This window comes from Argopecten irradians, chromosome 4, assembly GCF_041381155.1.
Source record: "Argopecten irradians isolate NY chromosome 4, Ai_NY, whole genome shotgun sequence".
NCBI classification, from domain to species: Eukaryota; Metazoa; Mollusca; class Bivalvia; order Pectinida; family Pectinidae; genus Argopecten; species Argopecten irradians.
Window position 1 is genome coordinate 3,577,256 of NC_091137.1, and position 12,382 is coordinate 3,589,637.

At 42.1% G+C, this 12,382-nt stretch overlaps 1 protein-coding gene across 1 annotated transcript; it reads left to right on the plus strand.

The window, feature by feature from the left end:
* Nucleotides 1–326: 326 nt before the first annotated feature.
* On the plus strand, nt 327–7,533 carry LOC138320391 (uncharacterized). Its single transcript, XM_069263328.1, has 2 exons — nt 327–458; nt 635–7,533. The coding sequence occupies exon 2, from the start codon at nt 765–767 to the stop codon at nt 6,909–6,911; it is 6,147 nt and encodes a 2,048-aa protein (XP_069119429.1). The 5' UTR covers nt 327–458; nt 635–764; the 3' UTR covers nt 6,912–7,533.
* Nucleotides 7,534–12,382: the final 4,849 nt, after the last annotated feature.

A 12,382-nucleotide genomic window follows, 5' to 3' on the forward strand; every position in this document is an offset into this window, starting at 1 on the left:
ATTTCACACATTTGTTATGGCCGCCGACTACACATTTAGTTTAGTAAACGGCAGCAAATCACCATCACCATCGCTTCCGTTTTTTTAAAAGCCACGTGTAGTTGAGAGGTAAACAAAATGCTAGCCACGTGTATGCTACATGATATACAACGTGGATATCGCGAATGTGATGCGGTACCAGCGATGTTCGTGTTCAATTTGATATATTTGACAAAATGTCGTGTATGTTGACAATGATTCCACTATAACAACTTTAGGTGGCTGGCATTTTGTTTACCTCTCAATAGACAGTTTATTAATATGTCAGCCTTTTGTACTTGTGTGCCGTCAGACTTTCCGGAACTCTTTAGTTCCTCCGGCTCCGCTCTTACGAACTACTACCTACTTCCGGCTTATGAAAAAACAACAACACATGTTTGACAGAAATCTGTTTCTGGTGTCTTTGGAGACATTATAGGGTAACTATTTCATAAATAGGATTGTGACATTGCGAACTGACTTATAACTTGTTGAACATATATTGTAAGAATTCTAGTCAAATTTGAATTATACTGTTAGAACTTCCATCCACGTGGTAGCTAATCGCGCTTACAATTACATGTACATTATATTTGTATTTTGTTGTATGTTGTAGTCTTTACTCTACCTCAAGGAGAGGTAGCGTTTGCAAGCAATAAAAAGAAAAGAAACGAAAACCTAGAATGTTGTTTGCACAGTAAAGACCTACAGAATCCCCAGACAGCAGAACAGGACAAAACAGAAAGATGACAGAAAATACGGAAACCAGAGTCAGAAATCTTACCACTGAAGGTAAGGAGTTATACAAAACTAGGTTCGAAAGATATATATCACGCCTTCTGGTAATGAGGAGTACCCTCGACACCCTTCTCAACGACACCACTTCCTCCGTTGAAAAAATCCAAGAAAGTTTTACAGAATATGAAACCCTCTCCACAGAGCTCATGCACTTCCTGAAAAGAACTCGTACAGAAGAAAGCTATCGCGAACTTAGTGCCTATAGGTATATATTTGAAACAATGAGAGCCAGAAAGGAGTTAATCCTGCAAGAGAAATCGTCATTGAAACCCTATTTGGACAAACCCCTACAAAAGAAATGCCCCGAAACACCCCTACAACGAAATGATAAAGAATCTATATGTTCATCGCACAAATCCACTCAAAGAACACACAGATCACATAGATCACAGATATCAAACCGATCAGACGTAAGCTCCACATACCTTCGTACAAAGGTGAAAGCTGAAGCCGCAAAGGTCAGACTCGAGTTCGCCGAGAAAGAGGCCCTAATAGAAAGAGAAGCAGCCGAGAAACATGCCCAACTCAAAATAATTAAAACAGAAAGAGAATACACAGAGGCCGCCGCCGAGCTAAGAGTAATGGATGAATATTTTCAGGAAAACCAGTCCTCACCAAGCATTGACGTTCCTTCAGAAGAGCTTTCATCGCACCATAAAGTTGAACAATTTCTCGACAACCACATGCCGTTAAATCCTACACCACTTCACTATGTTCAGACCCCTCGTCCTAATCCAAACCTCAGAAATAAGCTAGTACCCACTGTAAGTTCGTTGAATGACTTTCCTCACAATGAACGTTCTATACCAAGTCTACGACCTCAGGCCCCAGAGTTTACGCCTTGTTATATCCCTCCCCCAGATATGTTTGCTGATCATGACACCCCAAATGAAACCCAACAAAACCACCAGCGTAGTGTATATAGGAACGACAAGGGACCCAACTCCAATGATCCTATAGAGCCTCATACACCTGCATCAAAGTACCAGGAGTACTGTAATCCAGTTAATGGGACACCGCTCGGAGATAACACTCTGAAAGATATCAGCAGGTTTTTGATGAAAAAGGATCTTCTGTTACACCGACTATCCAGCTTTAATGACAAAGCAGAAACCTACCTAACCTGGAAGGCCTCCTTTAAAAATATAACAGAGGACATGAACCTTAGTGCCGATGAAGAAATCGACCTCTTAGTAAAATACCTAGGAGCTGATTCACGACGTCATGCAGAGAGCCTGCGTATAGCCAATGCTACGAACCCAAACCTTGCACTGACCAAGATATGGTCTAGACTGGAACAGCGTTATGGAGCCCCTGAACTCGTTGAACTATCCCTCAGGCAGAAACTCGTTGCTATGCCTAAAATAGCAAGTAATGACTCGAAGCGACTGTACGAACTAGCGGACCTCCTGGGAGAGATCCAGTCTATCAAGGAACAGGATAGTTATAGGAGCCTCATGGCATTTTATGACTCTTCAGCTGGAGTTAATCCCATCGTCGCAAAACTGCCCACCTATTTACAGAACAAATGGACAGCACATGCCAGCAAGTATAAGAAGCAGAAAGGTGTGTTATACCCCCCGTTTTCCACATTTGTTGACTATATTTGCGATCAAGCCTTCAGAGCTAATGACCCGAGCTTTGATTATTCAATGAAGCCAGAAAACAAGACCACAGTTATTCCAGAGAAGAAAAAGAACCCCCCAACATCCTACCAGTCGAAAACCATCACGGTTCACAAGACAGAGGTCAGTCAAAAGGCAGAAGTACTCTGTCCTCTTCACAATACATCACATAGCCTTAACGACTGTAAAGCTTTTCAGAAGAAACCCATAGAAGAGCGGAAGAAGTTTATGAAGACGAAAGGCATATGCTTCAGATGTTGCGCTGTTAACTCACATATTGCTAAGGACTGCACGGAGTCATCAGTAACCTGTCAGAAGTGCCAGAGCAAGAGACACTGTACGGCCCTGCATTGTACAGAGGCCATGTCTGCCAGCATATCCACTACAGCTGCCAAACCTACCAGTCCTACGGAAGTCCATACTAATTGTACCACTGTGAACTGTGAAGAATTCTCCGGAAGATCTTGCGCAAAAATAGTGCTTATAAAGGTTTACCATCGTACGTCACCTGAAGACTCCAAATACTTCTATGCAATAGTTGATGACCAGAGCAATAAGACTCTCGCCACTTCAGAGTTCTTTGACTGTTTCTGCGAGAAAGGAACCGAGATCGAGTATACCCTATCGTCATGCGCAGGAGCGTTCACAATGTCCGGAAGAAGAGCTGGAGGCTACGTGGCCGAATCTGTGGACGGCCACACCAAAATGGATCTCCCCTCCCTCATCGAATGTAACGATATACCCAACAACAAAGAAGAAATCCCTATCCCGGATATTGCCGAGCACTACAGCCACTTACTCGACATAGCAAGCCAGATTCCATGCCTCCACGATGATGTGCCTATCTCAATTCTTATTGGCAGGGATATGATCGACGCCCACCGGGTGCTGGATCAACGCTTAGGCCCCAAGAACACCCCATTTGCACAGAAGTTAGGCCTGGGTTGGATACTTATCGGACAACCATGTGGGGGAGAAACGCATGGGTCAAATGTAATTAACGTCAACAAAACCAGATTACTCGTCAACGGTCGTGCGTCTGTCTTCAAACCATGTTCCAACTTCTTCAAAGCGAAGGAAACAGCCCAGTTAGAAAACTGCCTTTTTGAGAGGACTATTGAAGATGATTCAAGAGGACTATCGATAGAGGACCATCAATTCCTCAATATCATGGACAAAGAAATGACGAAGAACGAAAATGGACACTGGGAGGCTCCACTTCCCTTACGACCTCAGCACCAAGCTCTTCCAAATAATCGTAACGAAGCCATGAAGAGAGCGAAGTCCTTAACCGCCAGCCTTAGAAAGAACACCAGAAAGAAAGATCACTTCGTACAGTTCATGGCCAAAATACTGGAAAAGGGACACGCGGAACTGGCGCCAAACACAAATCCTACCAAAGAAAGATGGTACCTGCCAATCTTTGGCATATACCACGCCAAGAAACCAGATTCTCTTCGGGTTGTCTTCGATTCTTCAGCCAAATACCAAGGCGTCTCCTTAAATGACTCGCTTCTGAAAGGACCCGACCTTGCGAACAGCCTTCTTGCTATCCTCATGAGATTCCGCAGGGAACCCATTGCATTTATGGCCGACATTCAGCAAATGTTCCATTGCTTCTACGTGAAAGAAGATGACAGGGACTTACTCAGATTCTTGTGGCACAAGGATAACGACCTCGATGAGGACATAGTCGAGTACCGCATGAAAGTCCACACTTTCGGAAACTCCCCATCACCAGCTATTGCAACCTACGGTCTACGCAAGGCGGCTGATTCCGTAAAGAAAGAACACGGGGAAGATGTCTCGGACTTTGTTCGCGAAAACTTTTACGTAGACGACGGTCTTTTGTCTTTGCCAGATGCGAAATCTGCAACTGATATCCTAAAGAGGACCCAGAAAGCCTTATGGGAAGGAGGACGTTTACGTCTACACAAAATCTCTTCGAACAGCCCCGAATTGATGAAGTCTTTCCCATCTGAAGACCTCGCTGAGAACCTTAAGGACCTTAGCTCTCTGACTGATAATGCCCCACTTCAACGTAGCCTGGGCATCTTCTGGAACGTCACCTTGGATTCATTCACATGCAAGGTGTCAGACGAAGAGAAGCCATTTACCAAAAGAGGAGTTCTGTCGTCTATTGGAGGTCTTTATGACCCACTCGGTCTACTGGCGCCTATCACGATCAAAGGCAAGATGTTCTTCAGGCACATAATGGATCTCACCATTTCCTGGGACGACCCTTTACCTTCGAACCTGGAGAAGGAATGGCTACAATGGAGGTCTTCCTTAAAGGACCTTGAGGCCTTGAACATTCCTCGATGCTACGGAACTGGTGTCACGGGAACGTTGACAAAGGAGCTACATGTATTCTCCGATGCGTCGTCAGAAGCTGTCGCAGCCGCAGCCTTTATGCGTAGCTTCACTCAGGATGGAAAAATCGAAGTTTCTTTCTTGCTTGGAAAGGCCAATCTTGCACCATCTGGAGGACAAACGATTCCCCGTCTCGAACTGTGCGCAGCGGTACTTGCCACACAACTGAAGAACACCGTTATTGCGAACCTTGGTATTGACTTCGACAAGGTGAGGATGTACACTGATAGCCAGATAGTCCTTGGCTACATCTGTAATTCGACAAGGAGATTTTATGTGTATGTGGCAAACCGCGTCCAGAAGATAAGAAGCTCTACTGAACCGGAGCAGTGGACATATGTCAACACGAATGTCAACCCAGCGGACGATGGAACTCGTTCAATCCCGGCTTACAAGCTGTCAAAGAGCCTTTGGTTGAACGGCCCAAAATTTCTTCACCAGAACTCCGATGAGATCACTACCGATGAAAAGGAAACATTCCCGCTCGTCAACCCCGAGTCTGATAAAGATGTCCGACCGGAGATACAAGTGGCTAAAGGTTCTGTAACACTCAATCAACCGTTTAACCTTACTTCTCTCTTCGAGAAATACTCAGAATGGGATTCACTTCTCAGAAGTTTCTCCTACCTCATTCACCTTGCCAGATCATTCAAGCAACCCCGCAAATCGTGCAATGGCTGGCACCAGTGCTCTAAGCACAAAGAATCGAACTTTAAGGAAGAGGCGAAACGACTCATTCTTATCCATGTCCAAAGAAACCACTTCTCCAAGGAGATCAAACGCCTTCAAGCAGGAAATTCTCTTCCTCGCGATAGCCCTATACTCACCTTGACTCCGTATCTTGACGAAGATGGACTCCTTCGCGTTGGAGGCCGGTTGAACAAAATCACCGAGTCGACCGCGTTAGTCGAACCCAATCCACTCATCATCCCTAAAGGGTGCCATGTCGGTCTTCTCATCGTACGCCACTGTCATCAAAAGGTACAACATCAGGGCAGACATCTTACCGAGGGCGCCGTTAGGTCCTCCGGTTATTGGATTGTAGGAGGAAAGGGACTGGTCTCCTCGTGCATCCGCGTATGCGTTACCTGCCGTAAGCTCAGAGGAACCATGGGTACTCAGAAGATGGCGGACCTGCCGGTTAGTCGCATAACACCATCTGCGCCATTCACCTACGTTGGTGTAGATGTCTTTGGACCCTGGCATGTGATAACTAGACGCACAAGAGGAGGTGCCGCTAACTCCAAGCGCTGGGCAGCCTTATTTACTTGCCTATCTACAAGAGCAGTCCACATTGAAATCTTGGAGGACATGAGCTCGAGTTCTTTCATCAACGCACTGCGCAGATTTACCTCCACTCGCGGAGATGTGTGCCAGTTCCATTCCGACCGCGGAACCAACTTCGTCGGTTCAACAGACCACCTGAAAATCGATGCTTTCAACGTTGAGGATGGCGTTATCAAGGAACACCTCTATCAGACCGGAGTCACATGGGTCTTCAACTCCCCCCATTCTTCTCATATGGGAGGAGTCTGGGAACGCATGATCGGGATGGCCAGACGTATCCTCGATTCTATGCTTCTCCAACCGAAGAACAAGTGCCTCACCCATGATGTTCTGTCGACTCTGATGTACGAGGTAGCAGCCATAATCAACAGCAGACCTATCGCCCAAGTGTCGTCGGACCCGGAACATCCCAGTATTCTTACCCCATCCGCATTGCTTACCCTAAAGGTCGGCACCCCTCACGAGCCTTTCGGTGACTTGACTTTGAAAGACATGTACAAAGCACAGTGGTGCGCAGTCCAAGTTCTTGCCAATGACTTCTGGAAGAGGTTCTCTCGTGAGTACCTGGATCAACTGCAGGTTAGACAGAAGTGGCAACACGCGTCTGATAACCTGAAACCCGACGATGTCATTCTGCTGAAGGACGCGTGTGTCCATCGGAGACAGTGGCCCATTGGGCGTGTCGTAAAGACATTTCCAAGCAGCGATGGATTAGTCAGAAAGGTTGAAGTCATGATCATCCGGAAAGACAACCCAACGACATTTGTGAGACCAGTTTCAGAACTTGTTTACTTGTTCAGTGTTTCGTAAACGTTAAGTGGATAGATAATTCACGCTCTTGCTGATACTTGAATGTTAGATTGCTATTCGAAATGGACATCACTCATTTTCACTCGCGTTAAACTTTCGCCTGGATGGTAAGTGTGCTGATGTATGTGAATTTAGAACTATTGAACTGTTGAATTATTGATTTTATTGTCTTAATCTTTATAGTTCGAACTCTGAACTTTATATATATTGCTATGACAGCAATGGGCCGGGAGTGTGCCGTCAGACTTTCCGGAACTCTTTAGTTCCTCCGGCTCCGCTCTTACGAACTACTACCTACTTCCGGCTTATGAAAAAACAACAACACATGTTTGACAGAAATCTGTTTCTGGTGTCTTTGGAGACATTATAGGGTAACTATTTCATAAATAGGATTGTGACATTGCGAACTGACTTATAACTTGTTGAACATATATTGTAAGAATTCTAGTCAAATTTGAATTATACTGTTAGAACTTCCATCCACGTGGTAGCTAATCGCGCTTACAATTGCATGTACATTATATTTGTATTTTGTTGTATGTTGTAGTCTTTACTCTACCTCAAGGAGAGGTAGCGTTTGCAAGCAATAAAAAGAAAAGAAACGAAAACCTAGAATGTTGTTTGCACACTACTGATTGTAAAATTGACGTCTTGTATATCTTGACGATTTTACGTTTGTCAGGTATTCGGTAATTGTTAATGTATATTTATTCCCTGCAATACAAGAATACATGTATTACATATCTGCGTATGGATCGGTTATGTTGTGTTCTGCATATGGTTGTGTTGTGTTGTGTTGTTTGTTGTGTGTTGTTGTTGTGTTGTTTGTTGTGTGTTGTTGTTGTGTTGTTATGTGATGTTGTTTGATGTGGTGTTGTGTTGTTGTGTGTTGTGTTGTGTTGTTATGTGTGATTGTGTAATGTTATTGTGTTGTGTGTTATTGGTGTGTTGTGTGTTGTTGTATGCTGTGTGGCTGTGTTGTGTTGTGTGTTGTGTTGTTATTCTGTGTTTGTGTAATGTGATGTCGTGTGATGTTTTTATGATGTGTTGTTGCTTTATGTTGTGTGATGTTGTGTTGTTGTCGGGTGTTGTGTTGTTGTGTATTGTTGTGTTGTTGTTGTTAGGTGGTGTTGTATTGTTACTGTGTTGTGTGTTGTGGTGTGGTTGTGTTTTGCGTTGTGTTGTGTGATGTGTTGTTGTGTGATGTTTTGCTGTGTGATTTTGTGTTGTGTTATGTTGTGTGATGTTGTGTTGTGTGATGTTGTCGTGTGTTGTGTTGTTGTATATTATTGTATTTTATTGTTTTTTTGGTGGTGGTTTTGTATTGTTGTTGCTTGGTTGTGTGTTGTGGTTATGTTGTGTGTTGCGTTATGTGTTGTTGTGTGATGTTTTGTTGTTATGTTGTATTGTGAGGCGTGTTGTGTTGTTGCGTGTTGTTGTTAGGTGGTAATGTGTTCTTGTGTTGTGTTGTGTGATGTTGTGTTGTGTTGTTGAGTGTTATTGTGTTGTTGTTGGATGTTGTTGTATTGTTGTTACGTGTTTGTGTGTGTTGTGGTGTGGTATTGTTGTGTGTTGTTGTATTGTGTGATGTTTTGTTGAGATGTTGTGTCGTGTTGTTGTGTAATGTTGTCTTGTGTTGTGTGGTTGTGTTTTGTGTAATGTTGTGTTTAGTGTGATGCGTTGTTGTGTTGTGTGATGTGATGTTGTGTGAGATGTTGTGTTGTGTGATGTTGTGTTATTTTGTTGTGTTGTGTGATGTCTTGTTGTGTGGTGTTGTGTTGTGTAGTGTTGTTGGTGTGTTGATGTGCTGTTTGATGCTGTGTGGTTTCATGGTGTTGTGTTGTGTTGTTGTGTAAAAACGAGTTCTTATGGGGTCACTTTTCAACGGGGTCCATTTTCAACGGGTCGGTGTAAAAAGTGCGCTTAAAGTTCAGTTTTCAACGGTTTTTCGGGGTCATTTCTCAATGTTGAAAAATGACCCATTTTCAACGTTACTCCGGTACGAAATGGCAGGACACACACTGCGTACAGCACGCGCATACTTTGAGATACATTACATTAAGTCATACAGACAAACAACCAAACACACGATTCACGAACAAACGAATGATGGATGGAGGGATGTACAGGCAGACACGCACGATCAACTTCGATAGCCAAATGTATTATCCTTGGCTAGCGAAGTTGACGCACGTATGGTGGCTGATTTGTGCCATTTTCGCTTTTTCTCTTTTTCGCGTTGGAAAAAACGCGAAAAAGCGAAAATCCTATTTCACTTTTTCGCTTTTTCGCACTTTTTCCAACGCGAAAAAGCGAAAAATGCAAAGCGAAAAAGCGAAAAAGCCAAAACAACGAAAAGCGAAAATCCATTCCGTCGCTTTTTCGTGGTATTTTTTGGCTTTTTCGCTTTTTTGTGTTAAAAAAATCGCGAAAAAGCAAACATCATTTTTTGGGCATTAGATTTAAAAACGAGGTAAATGTATATAGGTTTCTGGCTCTATCTGGATCTTCAGAAGGTTTTTTGAATCTGAATTTTAATTTGACTCTTTGGCTTTGCCTTTTATGTACCTTTTGATCTTCTATACATATGTACCAAATTGCAGCTGTGTCATGGACATGAGGTTGGGTTGGAGAGCTCAGTCTACTCTTCTTTATCTTCACAACACACACAAAAAAAAACACATCTATTTGGTTCCAAGTCTACTTTCATTCTCTTTTTATATGAAGACCCAGGGGAATAACGGGTACAATTAAAGTTAAAATTATCTCCCTTTGAATCTTATCACATTCATACATACAAAACATGCCCTCACACAAAATAAAATTGGGCTTGACGTCACTTTTTAGTCCTTATTTATGAGCCCGGGTGATTCCACCTTGCAAACTGGCGTTTTGAAGGAATAAACATTCATTTGTGGTATTATGGTGGCAATTTGCACTCATATACGGCATAACATAGTTTAAAATAATAGTGTAAGTTTATCTTGAAACATTTTATCATTTAAACGTCACTTTGACAAAAAAAGGAAACAGTAGTTCTAGGCTATCTTATAGCGTTTGTGGATACAATGCTTCGTTTAGTAGATAAATTTCATGAAATATTGCACAAAAACATCATTAACATGTTTCTGAAACATATAATTAATTATTTGAATTGAATATGTTTGACATTGTGAGTAAAAAATCTAGATCTATTTTGGTTTTTCGCCGTAGAAAATCGATGAAACCGCGGTACTGGGTCGCGAGCAGTTATCGTGATTTTTTCGTGTTTTTTTTTTTTTTTTTAAAACGAAGCGATCTTTGAAGACTTAAGTGAATAGTCGGGCAAGGAAGGCTAACGTTTATGAAAATGGTATGAATGTGTCCAGTATAATTTCTTATGAAATAGAAAAATAAAATCTCTCGTTAACATCTCTCTGCATGCGAAGAAATGAATTTTAATTGTGGGAATCCTAAAACGTCCTCCCGGCTAGCTATGTCCGTGGTTACATTTCCACGGAGCCTCGCTTTTAAAGAGTTATTTTTAGAACTTTTCCATTATTTCAATGGTCAGAACTGGGCAATGTAAGCAGAACTTGACCGTCGTTTTGATATGTGAGGACTTTTGGAAGGTCAATGAACGCTTTTTGGACTGGTTTTCTTTGCCCGACTATTCACTTTAAACATTCACATGGACTATCTTTAGTCCAAAAAGTTTCGGAAATAGCATTCATTTTTTTATACTTGAGTTGAATGCATCAAACCGTCGGACCTGTTCCCGACATCGACTGTAGGCCTACCATGCACTTATCGTGATTTTTCATGCAACTTAGTAGAATTTTACGATGCATACGTAGTTGGCTCAATCGAAAGATATAATCTAGAATAGATAGTATTGTACAATTTGTCACTGCATATATCCAAGGATCTCACTTATAAATCCTTGATATAACTTTGATATTCCATGGTAAAGTATAAAATGAAAACTGTCGTTTTCTCCGTATCAACGTAACACGAGCCTGTGCTTCGTCTCCGGCGAAATCTAACTCCTTCCTCTCAGGGGTGTCTTCACCGACGTTCGAGCATTTCGAAAAAAAATCAGTAAAATAACAAATAAAGATTATCGTAAAAAACTTTGTGATTTGTGATCACTTCTCTTCATGTTGAAACAACAGCTACATGCACATTACATTTACAAAAGTTGTTTTCCTATTTGGAAATACTAAATCATACATCATTAAATATTTGCTATTAAATTCTTAATGATTCTTAATGATGTTTTCCAGCACAGGCTCCTTATAGATCCTCTTTGCTGGACTCGTAATACTATTTAGTTACCTATTATGATTATAGTCACTTCCTAGCTGATATTCTCTTTATAGTTATTGTATTTGATCTCCTGATCGTTCCAGTGATTGTCCAATCTGTTTTTGAAGGTGTCCAATGTCTTAGATGTAACGACATGGTCTGGTAGGTTATTCCATATTGAAGCAATCCTAACGGAGAATGAGTTCTTCCTGATCAATGTTTTAGTATGCTGGGGAATATTTTCAGCGAGTTTGTCCCAGTGCTAGACCTCTCTGATGTGTCGGACCACATCCTTATGAACTGGGTTGCTCCTTTGTCGTATTTCCCTGTAACTGCCTTGTAGGTTTCTATCATGTCACCTCGTACACGTCTGTAACTCAGGGTTGGGAGTTTTAACTTCTTAAGCCTCTCAGGATAAGATAGGTTATCCATTCCCGGTAGTTGTTTAGTCGCCTTTCTTTGTACTCCTTCCAACTGTTCAATGTGTTTCATTTTATATGGTCTCCAGACAACACTTGCATATTCCAGATGGGTTCTTACCAAAGATTTGTAAAGTGGAATAAATAGTTTAGAAGCTAGGAACTTAAATGTTCTTCTGATCATACCGAAAATTGAAGTTGCTTTTTGTACTTTTTCGCTAATGTGTTTGTCAAATGTAAGCTCTTTATCAAATATGACCCCAAGGTCCTTTTCTTCTTCCACTTCTTCTAATGTTGTATTATTAAGCACATATCCAGTGTTCCCTCCAGTGTGTTTCCCGACGTGTAGTGACTTGCACTTGTCCTCGTTGAATTTGAGTAGCCAAGTCTCACTCCAATGTGTGAGTTGCAGCAAATCTTCTTGTATTGACTTTTTGCTTTCTTGTGAGTTAATTATCTGGAATAGATTTGTGTCGTCCGCAAATAAGTAAACAGTTGACTTAATCATCTCAGGCAGATCATTTATATAGATGACAAACAGCAGCGGCCCCAACACCGAACCCTGAGGTATTCCCGATGTCACTCTGCCCCACTTGGATGTTTCGCCGTTGATAATAACACGTTGTTGTCTGTTTACTAGGAAGTCTTCCAACCATGTGAGGGTTTCTTTATTGATTCCATACGCTTCCAGTTTTTTCATCAGACGGTGATGGGGGACGGTGTCAAATGCCTTTCGGAAATCTAGGTATATACATTCTATATCCA